The sequence below is a fragment of the Bombus flavifrons genome, chromosome 4 (assembly GCF_040668555.2).
Source record: "Bombus flavifrons isolate JBK064 chromosome 4, iyBomFlav1_principal, whole genome shotgun sequence".
Taxonomy (NCBI): Eukaryota; Metazoa; Arthropoda; class Insecta; order Hymenoptera; family Apidae; genus Bombus; species Bombus flavifrons.
This window is the reverse complement of record NC_138445.1, coordinates 3,523,962-3,546,473: the sequence shown is the minus strand read 5'-3', so window position 1 is coordinate 3,546,473 and position 22,512 is coordinate 3,523,962. Positions and strand designations below refer to the sequence as shown.

Below are 22,512 nucleotides of genomic sequence, written 5' to 3'. Positions count from 1 at the left end.
GCGCTTTTAATTAATCGCGTAGTTTAATTATTTTATGCATTCGTAAAATATTTGATGCTTCAAAAACTTTCTTATTAGATATAAACAACATACTATATAAAAGTCTCAGTGCATTATTTATATAGCGTTTTTTTTTTACAAAAACAGTAATATCAAAAGTATTCTCTTATTTAAAAATGTTAATTTTTCGCGTTTACCCTATATTTGAGGAAATAATATGTTTTTAAAAACGTTAACCTTAAAGCCATATTATGTAGTTATTTTTATCGGAATATATTCTTTTATGTTTATCTTCATTCTTCTTTACAATTTCCAAAGTAGTGAATAATTAGAAATTATTAGTATAGTATAGTATTACAGTACCAGCGTAGTAAATAATTAGAAATATAATAAAATAGTTAATTACGTATTAGAATTTATATTGGACAAACAAATCTAAATATGGAAACCTTGTGCTTATATTTTTATATATAACATTGAATTATTATAAAAATGATTGCACGTGCTACACCGTAAAAACAAATATCTACCATTTCCAACCTAAGTAAAATGATTAAAAATTGAGGTAAAATAAACCAATGACTTAATTCACGAAAAATGTATACGCTAATATACATTAATAGCAAGAAATATAAAACTATTCATCTCGCAAAACCCTGTAGCGCATCAGAGTATGTATTTAGAAATTCCAAAGTTAAATATATACATTTAAATTCACAAGAATCCTCATAAAGAATAAAATATTTCAATGATAAATCAGTATTTATCAGGATTAATTGAATTAAAATTGTATTACCGTGTTAAATATGTGAAATATCTTGCACATCTCAATTTGCGATTCTTCGTCACTCGAAAATATATCAAATATATTAAATAAACAAAATATTGCACCTGTTAAGTATTACACTTTACCTATTTTTTACTATTAAATTATTGTTAAAATTAAAAAAAATGTTTTCTTGTATGTATTCAAAAATACACCCAATGGATGTAGAATTTGTTTAAATTTTGTTTTGTATGGAATATATACATATTAAAAAATTTTTATATTGATTTAGAAAATAAGAAGAATCGAAATAGGACATAGACATCCTATCCGTACTATGGGACCCATGCACATCGAACATATGCATTTCGACCAAACTAATATACAAAAGAGTATTAGAATGTTAATCATTAGATCGTTGCACAATATCGATATGTTTAAAAGAATTGAGTATCCATTTTCGTCTTGTTCTGTTAAATACGTATAAACACATCATATACTATGGCGAGCGTATAAATTAATTACATTGTAAATCCAACTACTCATATTACAAAAAGTTCTATTTCTATTTCTTCCTATAATATAGAATTTAAAAATACGTGTATTTTGAAGCACTGGAAATAAAGAACAGCCTCCAAATTTTTATGTCGAGTCTCAAATTTCAAGCTAATCGTAAGTGGACTGCATTTGATATAAGAACCTTCCCTATTTATATGCTCGCCACCGTATTACATGTAATTCACATTGGAAAATATGTCTGATACAATACAAACTAATTATAAGTATTGCTCGTATAAGTGGCTCGTGACTTACTAGCGAAGAGCTTGGACTATAGACGATTCAGTAGTAGCTATATTCAACTATGCTCATATCTAATTTAGATAACATTTTACGAATTCCATTTCTTGTTTTCACAAATAGTATAATGATGTGTAAGATTCCTGTAAGTGTACTATTTCAATATGCTCAGATTGTATGGGCATCGAGATAAACAAGAACAATAGAATTATTACTTACGATGCAAATTTCGTATACAGTGGCGTACAGTTTACGAAATAAATTTTCGCATTATATCAAAAAAGGGACGTTTTAACGAATTTTAACTAATATCGTATCACTGTATCAAAAATATCAAAAATATTTGTCACGATCTTATATCCAATATTAGCTAAAATTTGTTCGAACATCGTTTGCGGAATATAAAACGAAAAATTGGAGATCTTTTTCACGGCACTGTATGTAACTTAGAAATAGAAGATAGATTTATAAGATACAAATTACATTACAAGCTTCACATTAGATTAAACAAGGTTGAAATTACCATGGAGTGAAAAATCTATACAAGCGCGTAGATGAATAAGATATAGGAGTACACGTAAGATCAGCACGAACCTCCCGATAACTGTACTAATTTTAGAATCGGTTCGCCTTCTGCCTATCGGAAGAATTCGTTTACTGATAGCGGGGATAACCGGCGAAACACCGCATCGAATTAATTTCCATCGTGGTAAAAAAAAAAAAAAAAATGTTGCTACTTCCACTTCGTTCCTGCTAATCTGATAATTTCATTAAAGCAGCGCGGCGCAGCGTGCAACGAGAACGTTATAAAAATCATATCCACGATAATTTCTCGTATGGGAAAATCGATTTGCTCAATCGGCAACTCACAAAGCAGCGATAATAATAAAACGGCTTTTAATATCTTGGCAATTTTCTAAAAACGTTCGCGTCTCTTTACATGCCGCCGAGCTCGAGAAATCTGTGCGTGATCGTAAGCAAGTACGTGTATATACAATGGCAGCAACGTTAAGCAACGCGAGATAACCTAGAGGGCTCGCGACGAAAGTTCGACATCGACAACGAGCAGGAACGATTTACCCTGTTTTAATCGGTAACACGTTGACTGCCACGGTCGGTGATCATTGGTCACCGACGTTTTACTAAACTTTTTAAAATGACTAAAATAAATTACATTTCATGAACTAAAAAATTGTCGACAATGTGAATAATGTAGATAACATTGTCAGAAAAAAACTGCGCAGGTACAATACGATATTTTGCAAAAATGAAATGTTACGGTATATTTCAATCTATCGCCACTCCCAGGGCAAAATACATATATGTGACAATCAACGCCTTAACTCGTTAAATAAAGCGAATTCAAAGGAAATAAAATTTGTCACAATTTCGGAAAAGCCGCGTACAATAGTCGACCGGCAGAAAAGCCAAAGAGTATCGTGTAGCGACTATGGTCGAGAGCTATCAAGCGCACGCCGGCTAGACTGGGTCAACTACACTCGTGCTCTCCGATCGGTGGTCGATCTTGGGCAGGACAGAAACGGCGATCCGGCCGAGAGAACCGCATGACATTTGCCAGAGAAGCGGTGAATGAAGCGAGGAAACACGGTGAACGCGAACGTATCGATGGTGAAAAGAAAAAGACGGCACACCCGATAATTCGATCGACGGTACGGCAGCCACGGGTCGAAACGCGACAGAGAGAACAGACCGGAATGGAACGGAACGGCACTGCACGGCACGGCACGACACGGCACGTCGCGGCGCAGCACGACGCGGCGTAGTTATCGTACAAAAGAGAACGCATCGAATACGGAACGCTAGACGAATTACCGAAATGCGCAGGATAAGAACGGTTTACGAGCTACGGTTTACGGTTTACGGTTACCGATCACACGTAAAGACAAAGATGATAGAGATTATGAAGTATCGTAGAGGAAAAATTAAACTCACCCAAAAGTAGCAGCTTAAGTTCCCGCCTGGCATCTCGTTTATCCTTTCGGAGTTGCCGCTCGATCTCCTGATTAATTCGTTTCTGCTCCCTCGCCTCTTCCGACAGGCAGCACGCCATAGCTCAGGACGGCAGGATCCTCGACGGATGGAGGAGGAAGAGAGGAGAAAAATGAGGAGGAAGAGGACGAGGAGGAGGAGGAAAAGGAGGAGGAGGGAGGAGAGGGAGGGAGGAAGGGAGAGAGGGAACGAGCGATTTGCGGTGGTGGCGAGCGATTGCCGAGCGGCGGCGAGGTTCGTCGTAGACAGCAGCGGGCTCGACGGCACGGTATCGTCGTCGGGCCGATATTACCTTGCCACCGCGAACGAGCGACGACGTCTCGTCGCCGTCCTCGTGGTTTCCTTCTCTTCTTCCTTCCCTCTCGTCCTGGCCAAGCCGATCAAATCTTTCCCGATCGTCCGCACCACCACTACTACCGCCACTAGCACGATTCACCACCACTTGTCCACGGCGACGACGACGACGGCGGCGACGACGTCGGTGACAACGACGACAACGTGCACGGAGATAGGCAGCGACTAGACGTAAACGTAGATCCGACGAACGTGTCTCCGGAATCCCCGTATTCTCAACGACGTCGGCACACGCGGCGACGGAGCACTCCTGCTAGGGCTCGACGACGCCAGCGACACATCAACACATGTACGCACACGCACGAACCTCGGCCGGTAGCTTCTCTCTATCTGCCTCTTTTCCTTTTTTCAACCTTCTCTTCCTCGATTCTCTTTAAAACCGAGACCCATCTACTTCTTCCTATTCTCTTTTCCTTTGCTTGATGTGCCCCTCCTTCTCGGTCTTTTCTCTCCTTATTCTTTGTTCACGCACGCACGTTCTGCTGCGACGAAACGTGAAACGCATTCGCGAGAGACGTCGAGGAAGCGGGGGAGACACACGCGCGCACTTTGCTCGCAGCGCGATTTCGACAATTCTGGTGAGACGAGAGCGAGAGAGGATTTTCGCGAGAGCGAGGTCCGTTGGATCGAGATCTAGAGAGTCCCGACTGTACTCCGTCGAATCTCGACCGTCGGTCCCTGGGTCCCCCGCTGTACCCGCGTACTACTCGCGAGAGAGCTCTCGTACGGCTCGTTCACTCGTTCACTCGGTCCCCGGCGCGGTTGGGTGTGGTAACCCACCGGCGCTCTATCTCCTTCTCACACTCTTTCTCTCTCTCACCCCCTCTCTGTTTCGTTTCGTTCTCCTACCCTATCTCTCTGTCTTTCTTCGATTCACACACTCTCTCACTCCCTCTCTCTTTCTTTTTCTTCCTTTCTCTCTCTCACTCTCTCGTTCTCTCTCTTTCTTTCTCTCTCTTTAGGGTACTCTTTCTGTACCGCACACGCGACGAGATAGATTCACACTGAATATGCACCGTGTGCGCGCACACACGCAACCTATACGCGAACGTATGCCAAACGAGCGAACGCGATTACGAGAGGTAACGTAGACGGAAACAACGAACCGAGGACGACAGAATAGAAGACGATGACGAGGTCGTCTGCTGTTATTGCCTGTGCTGCACGAGCGCCCACACCTCGAGCGGAGCAACTCCTCCTGCGATTCGCGCCGCGCCCGCTCGGTACGCAGCCTTTTATCAACCCTCGGTCGCTCGAGAATCCTGTTAGACAAAACCAGATTGGCGAAGCCCCGATACGGTAGGTCGTCGTATAGTGGTCTGTAGGCGCGGGGCGCGCACGTGTTCGCTAACGAGATTAAAATCGACGAGAAGGAGGAGGTGCGGCCGCCATCCGCCAGGGAGGAGGCACGGAGAATGGAACAGCGCCGCGTTCAGGATATAGGTTATACTCGTCTCTGTACAACCGACCGATTCTGACGATTCGCAGCGACACGGCCACCGAGAGATCACGCGCGCACTCCCTCTCTCTATCTTCTTCCCTCTTTATCACGTCGCCTCTTCTCCTTTTCTACTACCGGGTCACCCCCGAATCCTTACTTCTTTCTTCCTCCCGTATATTTCACCACTGTTCTTGCCCTTTCGTTTTTTCACGCCGGCCCCTCTCGTGTCACCGGTGCGTTCGAAATGAATCTCGCGATTTTCCATTTATTCATCCCCGTCATCGAAAAGTATACGATGTCGCTATATGTACTTACTTTCGTGAAAGAGTATCTCGTGTGAATGCACTTTGTACACCAAACAATACGTCTCGATTGTTGACTGAAAACGTACCGCTGAAATTATTGTGCAATCGATCGTGGATTAATCCGATAATCGCGTCGTTTTTATCGAGCATAGTTTCGTTCTCGGAATTTAAAAATTTCTATCGATAATTCTATAATACATATAAGATACGAGCCGAATCTTATAGATATTGACTTTTGTAACGTATATAGTAGTTTCTACGAATAATAAAGTATATACTTCACAAACGTATTCTAAACGTATGAATATTTGTATTTAACTGTATATATTCGTAATATAACAAATTTTCTAATTATTTTTATTCGCTAAAAAGATACTTAGAGATACTTACAAAATGTCAACAACTGTATATATTTATAGCTGTGTTCCTTATTTGTATACAAATGGGATATAAAATAAATGAATTTTTAGTAATATTGTATCAAATGCGATTCTATCTTTCCGATAATTTAGATTTTTATTTAAATAACCTTAAAGTGAAGTTTCTAACGTTAGATGGCGCGTAAGATACTGTTTCGTTCAAAATACAAATTTAATATATTATTATCATTATCTATAAGCAACAAACTAACATCTTATAGTCTGTTACATCTTATTTATTTAGTTATTGCATTGTTCTTTCTCAATTTATAATGAATGAAAAAACTTTCAAATTTTTTTATTGTTATAAGAAATGTTCCTATTTAGAAAAAGCAGTATGTTCCCATGTAAATATTAACAACTGGTATAATTCATCTACACAGTCTACACTGTACAATTTAGGAATGGTAAGTTTTAAATATTTTAATTTTATTTATATCTGGAAAATTATGAGTTAAAAATAAATGTTTTTCTGTTTAACTAATAACCATTTAAATAAAATAATAATGAATTAGTTAATTACTGTATAAAGTTTTTCTCACTAAATGTGGATAATCTCAAAATTTAAATAAATGAGAGGTACAAAAATAAATACAAATTATATATAAATGCAATATATAATACAAAAGTATGCAATACTTAAAACAATAAACATTAAAATCCTACAACTTAAATTTATAGTTATCAGTTATACATATAGTAATAGGATTAGTGTCATAGTATAAGGTTTCATGAAATGTACAATTTCTCTATATCATTATATACATATAATGTATACATATATATATTTCTTAGTCAAAGGACCAAAAGCAATAGAAGAATAAGCCATCTATTTTTTTATTTATTTCTCATGTACATAGTTTATTTTACATTTTTGGCACAATTTGGGTTTGGATGAATCCTCGACATGGGATATTGCTACTATTAAATATGAAAATAAAATTATTATGAACACAAATACTATATTATGTTCTTATCATATTTCTATTACCTGTATTTGAATCCTTTATAGAAAGTTTTTCTCCAATTAATTTAAATAACGCTACAATTTCATTATCACCATCTTTGTTGTCAAAAACTTTCGTAATTTTTTCAAAGCCTTCGCAAAGTGCCATTAAACGCCTGCAATATTGTTTACTACTTATGGAATCTTTTCAAACATTTTTGTAAATAAACTATTTACTCTTGTTTATGCCATACATGTTTATCAGTTTTGGTAATTCCAAGTCTAACATACATCTACTCCGTTGATAATTGTTGAGAATAGTATTGTATTGTTGATGTAGTTTCTCTATTTGTGATATGGATAATATAGAATTACTAAGAAAGTTTTTGAAGTTTTTTGTTGCTTTGTAGAAGTCCTTTTTCCTTATATAGTTATTATTCATCAGATCATTAAAATGCTTTGGAAGTACTATGTGTTTTGAACACTGTTCCATCAAATCTTGTAGGATCATCAATTTATTTTCTTTCTGCACTTGCAACTAGTATGTACCATATATTTATAACTTTTAAAATAATTAAACTACATGTATGGAATTATATATGATTGATTGAATAAGAAATACTCAAAGACGTATAATACTAAGTACATAATATATATATACATTATTTTTTGTTAAGACAGTTAATATTAACTATAAAAAAAATAAAAATTATTCTTTGAATTGTCTCATTTGGATGATCATATATAAATAATGGTCACAATGTTTAATCTTCTATTTTATACATATATAATAATTGAAGTAATCGCTATACCTGTTGGAGATGCATTGTTAAATTTACAGTACTAGGTTCAGAATTCATAGAGTAACGTTGAGGAAATGCAAGTACATGACTAATCTCGAGTACCCTACATGCAGTTAATTGAGATACTTGCAAAGATTGTCCATACTGAGCAAGAGCTTCAAGAGCAGTAATACTTAAATTTAAATGCCGCATTAGAGCTGTTTGTCTATCTTCAGCTAAAGCCTCTTCTATTTGAGTTTCTGCTAAATGTAATTCTAAATTTCCTCGTATATTTTCAAATTCTTGACATTTCAAACAATTCAATTTCTATAAGTAATATATATCGATATATCATAAGCTTTTTTATCTTACAAATAAAGATATAAAAATATTGCCTTAAGACTTTTTGATTCGTAAAAACTTAAAGGCTTCGTTCTTCCATTATTCTGCTTATCACATAAACCATAATGTGATGAAGCTCTTTCGAAAGGTTTACATTGGTGTGTTATTGAAACTACAGGCGACAACAACTGCGATGCACACAGAGATACTTCCTCTTCTGATGTTGGTGTGCAGTAGAAACAAGGTTTATGTAAATTAGAATCACTCCATCGTTTATATCTTTGCTCATGAAATCGTGACATCTTTTATCTTCAAATAAATTCCTGTTCTAGTTACATTTTTAATTTTAATTTTTGTCATTCAAATCCAATGGTTTACTTACATCATGAAATTATATATTAAAGAAAAATATAAATTTTTAATATTTCACAGGAGATAATTTTAATAGATTAATATAAGGAAAAGGTATATTTTAAGGTTGAGTATTAAACAGAACACATATTTGAATCATAAACACTTATGTTACAAACCAGTAATCATTTATTATAATCGTCTTCAATTGAAAAGGACAATTAAAGCGATAAATGTATATATATATATATTATATATATACATATATATACGCATTATAGTTTATATTAAGGTTATAAAGATATGACTAATTGATTCAGTAAAATAAACAACAAGACATAAAAATGACAAATGATATAACAATTGATTGCTCCACTGCTACACTAAATTTTAAACCTCAATATTATTACTTGGGTGCATTCAAAATTCTAATTAATATTAACAATTGATGCTCTTATGTTACATTAATAAATAAATACAACATAAAGAAGATAAGTAGACATAATTATTACTTTCAAGCACATTTCGTTGTATAATCTATTTTTGAAATTATTCGTAATAATGACCTTATTCTACAGAAGTATATTAAAATGAAGTATTAAGTGTAATTATTTTGTTATCACGTTATAATTAATTAATACATCATTTACATTATGTATAATATTGTCGGAAAATTTGTAATGTACATTGTCTTTACCGAAAAGTAAAAAAGAACAATATATCACTTATCTTCTTTAAGTTAATTAAATGCATTTGTTTAATTTTCCAATGAAATAAATAATTTATCATATTAGTAATATTAATAGACCTACTGCCGAACAATTAGTATTATTGCTGAAACGCATATATCTTTCAATACATTTTATAAATATTCGCGTTTTCAATGTCTGTAACTGTTCTAGGTAATATCAAAACTTGAGTTCAATTTTAATCTAACAGTCGCATATATAACATTTTGGCACGTTCGCAATACATATTATGGATATTTCTTTTTTAATTATTGCAAAGTATACTTAGAAATGAACAAAATAGATTAATTTAAATTTAGAACAAACACTTATCACACTTCACTTTTAAATCGTATATTAAATGTGATATAACAATTTCAATGATAACAGATTACATATTAAAATTTTATATTGCTTTTTCTTGAAAGAAAAATTTTGTTTACTAAATATTTATTTGTATGTAGTTCAGTGGAATGTACTTGTGTACTTATTCAAATTATATCATAATTGCAAGAGTAATATTAAAGTGAAGCATGATGTGTTGTATTACAATGTATAGCTATCAAATTTTTTGTATATTAAATTTATTATATTCTTGATATGAGTTGGAAATTCATATGGAATTTCCGTATAAATTACTAGATTCTAGTTATACATACTTAAAAACAGAATATACTGGTGCTATTGTTTTTGTTATTATTATTATTTAAATATTTTTTTGCTTTTCAATTACTTTTTTTGTTGGTCCTCTTCGTAGAATATAAATATACGTCCGTTCCCTATCATTATGATTATCATAACTATGTAATTGTAACATATGGTCAACATATTTTCTTAATATGCACCTGTAATATATGACGCATTAACATACTCGTCCACAGTTTGAATTTGTACATGGGATTAATAATTAGTGTGACAATGGATCAATCGGTCAACCATAAAACTTTTCATTTATAAACAATCCAACTTTCCTGTGTTCTGTATGTCTCAGATCAATACAGTAAAATAAAAAGACACACAACTTAATGGAAGCTGAAATCAGTAATCTCCTCGCACTACTTCGTAATCATCTATTATTATAACGCTATTTGTTACATAAAGTTTGATGTAAAATTTTCTTAATAAATCTATTTAACGAGTATTAATTAGCACTACAAATTGTTTTCCTTGGACCACTAGTTCTATCCTTGCTACAGTGGATGTAAGGGCAGTAATAGTAATTTAATTGATCATCGCCATTCGATGTTCTATGTATGTATACCAGAAAAAGATACTTAGTTATAGAACAAATATATATAATATAATAAAAAATATAAATAAATTTTTAAGAACGAATCTTCAAATATGTGTCATTAGTAGAACTTATAATACTCCTCTCAATAGAATTATGTAGAAAATTTTATTATTCTAATGCTCTCATTGATTTAAATATTATAATATTTTGCTCTTATATAGCAATGTATTGAAGTAAGGATGTATTAGTTGTATTATTTCGTTATATGCTATTGAATTGCGTTGAAAGTTTGGCATGTTATCTATGTTAATACCGGTACCGGGTCGAGTCCTAATTTTTCGTCACAAAGTAAATAAAATCTTAATATAAGAATGTAGATAGATAATTGGATTTTTAAAGTTTGATAACTGGCTGCCAAAAGAGGGCATTATAGAGGTGTCTTAAACATTATAATTAGTTCTTACTGATAATTTCAGTGGCCACAAAGTTATTCCATAAAATATTCTTAAAATGTATAATTCTATGTACACTTTCATAAAATAATATTAATTTAATATATAAGTTTTATATTATAGTACTGCGTGATGTATTACAATATATTATTTAATTACTTAAATATTTCATTTGATTATTAATGATGTGTATTCATACATGGGATATGGGAGAAAAATCCCATATTACAAACAATGAATGTTGGCACAGACAGTGGCTGGGTTAAGGCACTTTGGGGTGCTTAATTTTCCACAGTACCCTCCAGCATAACTATCTCATCACACCCCTTTCCCCTTCCCATTGCCCCTCATTGTGTATTTATTATTTATTTCTTTCATACGTATAATACCTCAGATGACTGTGTTATTCTCACTTTGAATATTGTAACTATTCTCAAAATAGAATACGCCGTTTCAGTGAGCATTGGAGTGTAATAGACGAATTCAGTAAAGCTTTCACAGTGGTTTTGTGAAATTTGCTGGGAACATACCCTTTTCATTAGTATCTTCTTTGATGCCCATTAACCAACCTTGTTCCTAAGGGCAATAAAAAGATTCGTTACACTTTTTATTATTTTCAGTGTTACTGTTAGTATTGTTACTATCATTAACATGATAATGAGAATTATGTTGTATCACATTTGTATATATAAAGATATCAAATGAATTACTAAGAGAATACAAACCTGTTCTTCTGGATCATCATACTCTACCACACGAATAATATCACCGACATCAAATGACAATTCATCCACGTCTTCGCGTCTATATTTGTAAGTAGCCTTGACTCTGTACAAAACACCAGGTGGCAAGTTGTCAGTCGTTGCCCCTAGAGAGAAATTGGTACCATTTTCATATTCCACGTCTAAAATAATTGAATCCGCCTCATTAGTCATGGACCTGTGATATAGTTCTATTTAAACTTTAACTTTCATTGATTATGTGCAAAACCAAATTCAATTACTAAAATCTTTCATCGAGAAATTTTGATACATAACAAGGCCAAAATTAATAGATAAATTTCGTTTCATCGTTTCAACAACATCCATGCACAATGGGCAGGCAGCATACTTCTATCGACACAGTAGGACAATTTTGCATGTACACTTGTTACATATTACGTACTTTAACATATAATTTGGAAAATCGTGCTATCTTTGGACTCGAACGAATCTCAACCTTTACTTAAAAAGTATATGCATCTTATAAATACGTGCTTGTACAAGTACGTATCGAAAAACTATAAAATACACGCTAAAGAATATTTATGCATACATTATATAATATATCATTATATTTAGGCAATAATATAGCTTTTAACCGAACATGTATAAAACACTCTCCAAATTGTACTGCAGACAATGCAGACTTAGTCAAGATTAGTTTAGTAATATATTTCAAAAATATTCCTTGATTACTCGTATACAGGCATTTTTATCTCGCAAACCATTTCGACGAAAAGCCTCAATCATCGGTGTATGAACGTTCATCTTTAGAGACGCGAAGAAGCACGTAACCGATGACATTTACTCCCACGTTACATACTTACCAACTGGAATATCGTACAACTCTTCTACTCGCTTAGAGGCCACAACTGTGTTTTGCGGAGATGCATCCTGATTATTGAGAGAATTATCATTGCTGTTAGCATTGCTGTTAGCATTGCTGTTAGCATTGCTGTTAGCATTGCCATTTAATTGAGTAGTCGGTGATGTGTTTCTTGCTTCTGGAGCAGACTCATCCACAGCTGTAACATGCAACAAAGCTCACTCAAAACTAAACATTGAGCCACATAATTATGTCTGCGGGAGCGTCTTATGTGGCATAACTACGTTACACTCATGCACAAAATATTAGTACACAAACGATTCAAATGCACAAAAGACGCGTGTAGAGATGCCGTATGCGTATTTACCTGGTGAAATGTTGTTCTGAGCTGGTTGTGTATTGATTATTAAACTGAAACAAGTAAAATTTGCTTAATCCATTGCTTATGATATACGTGGAAATAAACATCTTGCTGTCTTCAATCGTTTACTTACGCAGAATTGGCGTTAGGCGATTTTGGAGATTGTGGTTCTGTACTCTTCTTCAGCGTGTATGATCCTCTCTGGCTTTCGTTGGCTAATTTATCGACGATTGCCTCTAGCTCAGAATACACCTGGGACATAAGTGTATGATATATAAATTGTATACTTCATAAAAATATCATATAATTATCAGATATACAAGTATCAAATATTCTAAATTTATATATAATAGATATCGTATATTATATATTATATGTTAAATACTGTATCAGTGGTTTTTCACGTCTATATCTATCGTACAATAAGAAGAATAAATATCGTAAATTTTAACGATATTATCAAGAAGATGTTTGTACATCACCAGATAAAAGTTATCAATAAAAGAATCTTTCTATTATTTCTATAATTTCAAGAGAATACGTTTTTTAATTAACAAATAGGGATATTTAATCGGCAAACAAAAATGATCTCTTTTCCAACTAAATTAATGTAACAATAAATCGGTGTATGTATATTGCTTGGTCGTAAATATTCCTCTGTATAGCGTAATAGATATAGAACCATTAATATAACGAAACTGATGAAATTAATGAAAATAATATACAATTTGTGCATAGAAATATATATGCAAAAGAAATGTGATCGTTAAATATACCTTAGCACTTTCAGTATGGAACACTTGTTCAGCGGCGAAGAGCGTTTGTAAATTAGTAACGAGGAAGAGAACACGCGAATCGTACAAAGCTGGTAGCTCGTCATGAAGTTCGGAATTTAGTTGCTCGTATGTACGCTTAGCCTCCTCCAGTAACTCTTTTCCTCGAGAAACTTTCAGCTCGTCCCGTTTCCTTGGATTACACTGTAGCGATTGGAAATTGTGTCTTTGACTGTCATAATCTACTAGCTTCCGTCCACGCTTGTCAATTTTTTTCTGCAACAAATATATATCACGATAATTCGCATCCTATAATCATATTATTATTTCCTATAGTGCGCAGTAGAAACAAAAATTGTGCGCAGAACATTTCACGTCAATTGATATTCCATTTTAAAATTCTAACCTTGTTCTAAGACAGTAGTCAGACAAAGTTATATCGATTATACCAATTTATTTTCGTACGATAATGTGTTCATTCACTGTTACATGAGACATACGTACCCTCATCTCTGGGAATTGGCTCTGATATGTGTTGAGAGGCACGAGAACCTGATCAGCAAGCTTATGGGTGAAGTCCTGCCACAACATGTCTAAATTTTGAGCCTGCACGTACAAAAGATCATGTCCTGTCCATTGGCTTTCGTAGATCTCGTTTAGGGAATCCATGAGTGTTTTCGACGCTGCTTGAACCGCTGTAAACACACGAACAGAATAGTTTTACGAACACTATTTAAGTAATGATACGTCACGCTTGTAGCGCACAGTGATATTTCTGTGTTTCTTTTATTAGTAAACTAGCGCATACTGATGATTCTTGACACATTTTTTTGAATTTTATTTTCGTGATTTACTATTCTGGGAGAAGATTAAGTCTGTATAATTATTATTTGAAACTATGAAATTATATGAAAATTTATATAAATTTCGTTAGGAAAGATTAAATGGTTTCCAATGTATGCATTATGTCTGGCGTGTGTTTTATCCGAAAGCAGAGGCGTTTAAAAGATTTCAAGGCCGTCTTCATCTTTTTAAATGGAACTATACATTTTTCTATACAACGTTCGATGCATTTTTCACTTTTCTGCAAAAACAGGTACTTGGGTCGGAAAATGATTAGCTCGAAAGATATTTTAACCTCAATTCTGTGAAACTTATCGTGTGAAAGACATTTGACACAAATTTTAGATATTGCTTTATTACTTGATCCTTAATGTGTTAAAAATATTCCTAAAGTAGCATTATTCTCTATTTGTAAATTTCTCCAGTGTAAATGTGTTTCAAATATTAAAATATCAAATTTTAACACTTATTTATTTATTCAATATTATTAATATTATGAAATATGAGAATATCAAAAGAAAATACATAATAATATAAAATTATAAATTCTCTCATCTCTTGCAGAATAAGATCCCTGTCAAAATAAGAAGTCTGTCTCCCGAAACAAAATATCTTAAGAGAAATCGATGTATCGCGCCTGTAAAATTCAGCAGCATATTTCGACCTTGGTGGGGGAAATCTGTAATCTGAGAGATTTCTGGAAACATGAGGACCTCAGGCAAGGATCGCGCAACGTTAATTTAGAACTGCTTCCTTCCATCTTCAAAGAACTCACATCTATATATAATTATTATATCAAATCAAAAATGCTTCTGTCCAACTATGTAATTATTTTTACGAATTTTATAGCGTAGCCTTCGAACCACATAGAAAAGACGCGCACAGTTTCATCGTCAAATTGGATTATTCCTTGCGAGATCTTTCGATTACTCTCGAGGCAGTGAATGCCGCCAGATTTCACGACGAATGAGCAAATCCGTATCGAACGATTCCTAACAAATATGTAACGTCGGAAACGTGTAATTAAACGTCTAGGCGTGAGTAAGTCGCATACCAAAACACGCGGCCCAAAGTTCCTTTATACTAATTTATACGGATTTCTTACTTTCCCAGGAAACAACTTTTTGCCAAGAAATGTGCGATTAGAGGTAATTACTTTATTAACCTACTTCCAGTCGCAACTTGCGTTCACTCGCTCGCACGACAATCCTACAGCGATGAATTCAAATCTATAAGCAAGCAGGCTTGCCGATATTACAGGTGCTGGTACTAACACTGTCTTATCTTCTAATTTGCTTTGAACGTTCACGAGAACGTTCATCTCCATAATGCGCGTATATAGTCAATGATATATTCGATATAAATCAAAAAGTGGAGAAAAACGATCGTAGTATAAGTACCGCCTCTTTAGAATTTTTCTTGGGCAACTTAAAACGTTTATTGGACATTCGCGATGTCGTATATCGCGATGGATGGACGAATATATTTTTACATTCATGCGTTTAAAAATTAGAAATTTACAATATTTCGTTACGTTATAATGTTACGTTACGAAAAAAGTTATGCAAGCAGACGGATGAGACGTTGGCGCTGTGCGAGCTGAAACGGCACAAGGAATCATCCGCTAGCGAACCCGACTAACATATCAACGACGCCTCTATTCAGATGCAGTGTCATTATTGGTTAACAATTAGTCGGCTGATTCCCCTTTCCTGTCATTTCAGTTTGCTGGTAGTGTGCTAACATCTCATCTGCCTATAACACGTGAGTCATTTACTTTTCTTTCTTTTCTTGAGAAGATTTACACTTTATTTATGACAAAATAAATAAGACGAATATATATCATTGACATTTATATCATCAATATTGATTCACATCATTTGTATTATTAATATTGATATTTATTGATATGTCGTCTAGCAAGGAGATGACAAGAACTGCGAAATCTCGAACAAGTTGACTGTGTGTGCGTTGGATGCTCTCGGTTGAAAACATCCAAACATCGAAACAAATAAACCGAAACTTTGGATTTGGCAAACGAGAAAAGGATTTGGGCGCACGTTTCCGAGAAATTAATCGAGAAATTACGTTCTTGGTGCAAGAGCTTCTTGTGTTTTAAAATGCTAAACCTTAGCAGGTCTAATGACCGCTTTCAAAATTGAATTTAAAGTCGTGCATTCGTTGTTATTTCTTTCGTTCCACTAACTTTCTCTGAATTCTTACGTTTATCTGATTAATCAATTTCTCAATTTTTGTTAATACAGTTACAATTTCCATCCGCAAATAGAAATAAACAAAGGCTTATAATATAAAAGATAGATTATAGGAATTTAATATTTAAAAAAATGATATTAATATCAAAAGAATTTATAAAGCGTAAGATATGGTCCCTGGCGTTTCTGGCCCCCGAAATTGTTGAGAAGTTTCTCCCACTCTGAATCTTATCGTTTCAATATTTTCAATAGCTTTGCTCTGCTTACAAAATTCGTTGTATCTCGAACGAAGAAGATAGAGCATATGTTTGTACGAAGTTTCTTCATTGCTTTTAGATGCACAATCAGCTCTGCAAGTGGGACCCACATGTTACGTCACATCCTGTGTACGCAAAAAGTTTCTGTAAATGGCCAAATATTTTTGCGAGCAACTGTACGTGGACGCGAATTCGCAGTCGCGAATTATTCGAATTCAAGTTGCTCAGCTTGCTCGAGTGAAATTGCTGCAAGTAAAATTTAATTGAAGAGGCGCTTAAGAGCATCTTTCACGATGCTGCGTCTCAACAAACAGCAAAAAGAGGAAGGACTCGTGTATCTGCCAATTTGCATACGCATAGCGAGCATGAAATTTCGCCTCGTACGATCTTTCTACGATTCTCTCGAGTCAGTTAGGCGAGTTACGTTAGACTCGCGTAATCCCGCAACGTTTCATACACTGCCGTCCACGAGTCACCGAACACTTGCTCGTTTTGCGCAGGATGATTTTTACAATGTAAATATACGATTTCTCGACCGACTTCGTTGTTTATCTTTAAGCTACTTACAGTCTATTTAAAGCGTGCGCGATTTATTTATCGTGCTATGAAATAATCTATAGATATCGTGAAGCGAAATTAGCGTTTACGTGGAACGTTGAAATTGCATAACGTTAAAGGTATGTACGCCACCGTGTACAAGTGTTATATAAGAAATTTGCAAATTATCTAATTTAATTTTCGCCTGCGATATTATTTCGGGCAACCGCGTAAAATTGATAAATATTGGTAAAAAGGATAATTGAGATTAATTAGTATAAATAGAAAGTTAATAATCGAAGGTAGATGAAAATTGTTTCTACAAATATCCAAGTTCAACTTTCTAAGTCTGTTCAACGTTTAGATCTTAGAAAACGATTGCAATATGTGTTCCCAATCGCGTTCTAAAAGTTTCTCTAACTTTGACGAAGCGTGATTTATCGGTGGCGAATATGGAACTTGATCGATGCAGTTTCACTTTGAATTTGGTGAAACGTTGAATCCGAGTTGTGGCAAAAAGTGCAGAATTAACAATAGAGCAACACGGTCTTCTATTACGATGCTGAAAGTATGATAAAAATATCAATGTTCTGACTGGATTGCATCAAGTGTCGAAATACATGGAGCAAGTGCAGCATATTTGGCATATCAGTTTGTTTATGGCGAATAAAAAATTACAACAGAGCACGAGAACAAATAAAATTGTATAATACCACAGGGAAATTAATGAACTTCTGTACGTCAAACTGCCGGCAATGGCGAAAAGCGAAGAGTATCTGGAACTTTGGCTCGATCGAAGGTTGACGTAAAGCAACGATTTTGTTACGGTGCAAGTAATTTGGAATAGCGGTATTCCAATCTACCTTCGCTGTAGAAGCTAAAAAACAAGCGGAGAGTAAAATTATTTTCTCCTACGATCTAATTTCGTACGAAAATCATAGCACAGAAACGATCATCTCAGAAAAATTTCGATTCCGTGTCTTAAAATTTACTTGCGTTAGTCACAGGTGTAACATCCGCGAAAATAACCAACACATTCACGATGTACCCACGTTTCACACGTGAGATGCTGCACCCACTCGTCTCCTTTTTTGCCTTCGCCGTAGTTTGCACTGCGGAAGAGGCGCGCAGCATCCAGCTTGGTAGGTTTTGCTTCGGAATTGCGAGTCAGAAACGTGCCATGTGAAAGCGAAAATTCCATCTGACATTCAGTACTCGCGAAACGTTCGCAAAATCAACCCGAAAGCATAAAATTAATATGCGAACGAGTAGATCAACTGTTGCAAATTCACGCTCTTTTACTCTGCGGATCGAGTAGAAGTTAGGCTTCGTTCACAAACGTCAGTGGTCGACTGGTGATTCGCCCCTATCGTTTGCGCTGTTACAAATTAGACAACGTTGTTGTGTAGTTTCTGGGAAATTTCGGTTTTCCGAATTACCGAAAGTACTGCAAATACGCCGCTTTTCTTCGACTTGTACGCGACACTGTACGTGTCGTTAGAATCGTTTCGTTCGAAGTAAACGAGCGTCCACTAACTTATAGACGACAATGTACGGTTCTATGTACGTGTGATTCGACAGCAGAATCCACGAGAACCGTTACACCGGTGCGCAGTTCCAGGGAAATTCGGGGAAATTCGTCGATACGGGAAGGTTCGTTCACCGGCGAACGCGCGTTCCGCGAAAACCACGCGATTCATCATGAAAGCGGAAAGCTCGTGGACGCGAGTATCTATCGACAGGTTTCACACGGACCGACCATTGGCACAGCGCATGCGGGTATTTATATGCGAATACTGTTACGTGCCGTCTCTTGGCTGATAAAAGGAAAGGTAAAAGCCATCGGCGTAGAAACGGATTTCCGCGAAAAATTGCGAATGCGGCACGCTTTATCTACCAACTGAGAAACCATCGCCGTTTCCTTATTACAGTCAGCCAATGTGACAAAATCTCCCATCCCGTGAAGCTTCTTTCTGTTTCACCATGTTTCGAACACGTTGCCGACCGTTTCGTACAATTCGCTTCACAGACATCCATTAAATGAATCGAAGGACAGGCAAAGAATGCTGCGGAACAGCTTCGTGCAGAAACTTTATTTCTGACGCTTCTGGTGCAGCGAAGAGACAAGCTTGCATACATTTAACGGTATCGTTTATGATACGAAGATATCGTACAGTGCTGCGAACAATTACGGACTCGAATACACTTTCGGTATTATTTCTTCGATATCTACGAGAAACCACTGATCAATTTTGTGAGAAATATATTAATACGTTTGGAACATATTTTTTTTATAATGCAATGTTTATAATACAATATTTTTAAATTCACAGTGCTGTGAATGCTTGTACACTCAGACACATTTTCTTCTTTATTTGTTCAAACCTTTGTTCTTATTTTCAAGAAACCAGAGATAGTGTCTGGATATGGCAAGTGAAATTGTTTTTGGGAAGGTAGATTGATCGCTGTGGGATATCAGGAGATGTCACATGGCAAGCTATTGTCTTTTGTAACCGAAATTCTTTTTCTTTTTCTCTTCTTCTTCATTTGTTCAAACCTTTGTTCTTATTTCCAAGAAACCAGTGATAGTGTCTGGATATGGCAAGTGAAATTGTTTTTGTAAAGGTAGATTGATCGCTGTGGGATATCAGGAGATGTCACATGGCAAGCTATTGTCTTTTGTAACCGAAATTCTTTTTCTTTTTCTCTTCTTCTTCATTTGTTCAAACCTTTGTTCTTATTTCCAAGAAACCAGAGATAGTGTCTGGATATGGCAAGTGAAATTGTTTTTGTAAAGGTAGATTGATCGCTATGGGATATCAGGAGATGTCATATGACGAGCTATTGCCTTTTGTAACCGAAATTCTTTTTCTTTTTCTCTTCTTCTTCATTTGTTCAAACCTTTGTTCTTATTTCCAAGAAACCAGTGATAGTGTCTGGATATGGCAAGTGAAATTGTTTTTGGGAAGGTAGATTGATCACTGTGGGATATCAGGAGGTGTCACATGACGAGCTATTGCCTTTTGTAACCGAAATTCTTTTTCTTTTTCTCTTCTTCTTCATTTGTTCAAACCTTTGTTCTTATTTCCAAGGAACCAGTGATAGTGTCTGGATATGGCAAGTGAAATTGTTTTTGTAAAGGTAGATTGATCGCTGTGGGATATCAGGAGATGTCACATGGCGAACTATTGTCTCTCGTAACCGAAATACAAAAGAGAATTTTTGTTACAGGAAAGTGGTTCCAAAATTTCGCGATAGAATTATCACGATGGCCAGCACTGAGTGCTGACCTGAACTCGATCGAGAACCTATGGGAAATTCTAGCGAGAAAGCTTTACGATCAGGAGAAACCATCTGCAGAAAATACAGTTGAACTTAAAAAAGGAATAAAATCCGCGTGGCTGGATATTCGAAACGGGAGTTTAAATAAGTTGGTGGATAATGTACCTAATAATTGGATTAATAAAAGTAATCAAAGATAAAGAAAGATCCATTAAATATCGAATGAGAACGTAACAAAATCAACGTCGTTGAGTTTATATTTTCACAAGCGAAAACACAATTTTCGAAGAAAATTACATTGTTTGCAAGCTTCGAAAGAAGAAAGCTTCGGTTTGTTGTATCTTCAGTTTCGCATTATATTATAATGTAAAATTACATAAGTGGTTTCGTCAGTTTCTGTTTTAATATTATGACGAATCGCAAAATAGCGTTGAGTTTATAATTATTCATTGTATATACTGTATACAGGGTGGTTGGTAAATGGTGGTACAAGCGGAAAGGGGGTGATTCTATGCGAAAGGAAGTCGAAAATATAGAATAAAATTTTTTTTTTAATTTCTTTTTTTTTTTTAATTTTTCTACAGTGAGGTCCGTTATAACGTACCGCACGCGTACCGAGCGAAAATTCAAAGTGGATTTTCTCGAAAGCAAAGCCTCAAACGAAAAATTTTTATTCTATATTTTCGACTTCTTTTTTCGCATAGAATCACCCCCTTTCCGCTTGTGCCACTAGTTACCAACCACCCTGTATAATATAAAGATTGCAAGGCATGCAAGGAGCACTGTATTTTTAAATTTACCGTAGTATCGATAAAGTAACACAAGAAACTCCTGAGAGTTCAATTTTGTTATTGGAAAAGTAACTCGAGATAATTGAACAGCCCGCATCATTCTGCTAAATGTAACTGGGAAAACGCAGCTGCCCTAAACACGGTAATACGTCAATACGTTAATTATGCTATAATAATAGATCTAATAATAGACGGTTGATCTAACAGTAGACAAACTCGATTATGCCGATAGGCTTAATTTACCTGTCAAATTAGCACCAAGCGTATAATTTTCAAACTGCAGACTTCAAAAATAATTCTATGCCAACTGTTTATAGATCAATTTAATGATAGGTAGATTTAATGATATAGCGACACGTTTGATTACAGATTTAATTTTAGCGGAGAAAGTATTGATATAATCGCGATCACGTGATATAAATACCATGCTAAGTACATAGCATCATCCTTGCGAAAGAAAATATCAAACGATATATTTATTTTGTATAAAACATTACGTAAAATCATAGGAATAAGAAAAGTTTCGTTCGAGTACACCAACAGAAAGACTACGCCACTGACGTAGAAAAACAAGAAGTTCAAAGTGCTCGACGCTGTAGACGTCGTTCGTTCTTGATATGCAACTTGTTTCCGCTGTGATTTACTTGAATTTATCTGCATGTAAATTACACCATCATAGGTAGCATTTGTGCAGTCTGAAATGATACTAGTCGTCGAAGATTGCGATCATGCGAATGAAATATGTTTGAAAACCGTTGCATCTACTGCAGCCACGGTAGAATTCGATATAGTAAAAATATATAGAAAATATATGTAATACGTTCTTAAATTAATATCATCATATGACATATAATTATTCGTATATATAATAATAATATACATAACAAATTGTAATTACTGTTCGAATGATACGTAACGTTTCAGGTAAAAACATATCTTT

General features: G+C 35.0%; 2 protein-coding genes and 1 long non-coding RNA gene across 14 annotated transcripts in view; 1 reads left to right on the top strand and 2 right to left on the bottom strand.

Moving 5' to 3' along the window:
• Positions 1-5,802, bottom strand: part of Galphaq (G protein alpha q subunit) — a 61,276-nt gene extending 55,474 nt beyond the window's left edge. For 2 of the 7 annotated variants that reach the window (XR_011173038.1, XM_069112204.1), the window contains exon 1: positions 3,518-5,761. Coding sequence is in view for 6 of the 7 variants with exons in the window: in XM_069112204.1 (XP_068968305.1) it covers positions 3,518-3,635 (118 nt within the window). In the remaining variant the exon portion in view is untranslated. Of the gene's footprint in view, positions 1-3,517 lie in introns of all 7 variants that reach the window. The other 5 variants (XM_069112207.1, XM_069112210.1, XM_069112206.1 and 2 more) reach the window with 5 other exon arrangements.
• A 249-nt stretch (positions 5,803-6,051) lies between these two features.
• On the top strand, positions 6,052-17,683 carry LOC138179426 (uncharacterized). Of its 3 annotated transcripts, none has more exons than XR_011173047.1 (4): positions 6,052-6,500; positions 15,057-15,529; positions 15,606-15,752; positions 16,413-16,812. It is a non-coding gene; the product is annotated as an uncharacterized LOC138179426 (long non-coding RNA). The 3 variants fall into 3 exon arrangements; XR_011173048.1 differs by lacking the exons at positions 6,052-6,500; positions 16,413-16,812 and adding exons at positions 14,374-14,745; positions 17,042-17,683; XR_011173046.1 differs by lacking the exon at positions 6,052-6,500 and adding an exon at positions 14,374-14,745.
• Amph (amphiphysin) overlaps positions 10,546-22,512 on the bottom strand; it is a 136,511-nt gene continuing 124,544 nt past the window's right edge. Inside the window, exons 3-9 of one of the 4 annotated variants that reach the window (XM_069112198.1) lie at positions 14,154-14,344; positions 13,653-13,925; positions 13,010-13,128; positions 12,883-12,926; positions 12,517-12,714; positions 11,654-11,832; positions 10,546-11,504 (exon numbers count right to left, since the gene is read on the bottom strand). In XM_069112198.1, coding sequence (XP_068968299.1) covers positions 11,424-11,504; positions 11,654-11,832; positions 12,517-12,714; positions 12,883-12,926; positions 13,010-13,128; positions 13,653-13,925; positions 14,154-14,344 — 1,085 coding nt within the window. In that variant the 3' untranslated portion in view covers positions 10,546-11,423. The remainder of the gene's footprint in view (positions 11,505-11,653; positions 11,833-12,516; positions 12,715-12,882; positions 12,927-13,009; positions 13,129-13,652; positions 13,926-14,153; positions 14,345-22,512) is intronic. The other 3 variants (XM_069112199.1, XM_069112200.1, XM_069112201.1) reach the window with 3 other exon arrangements.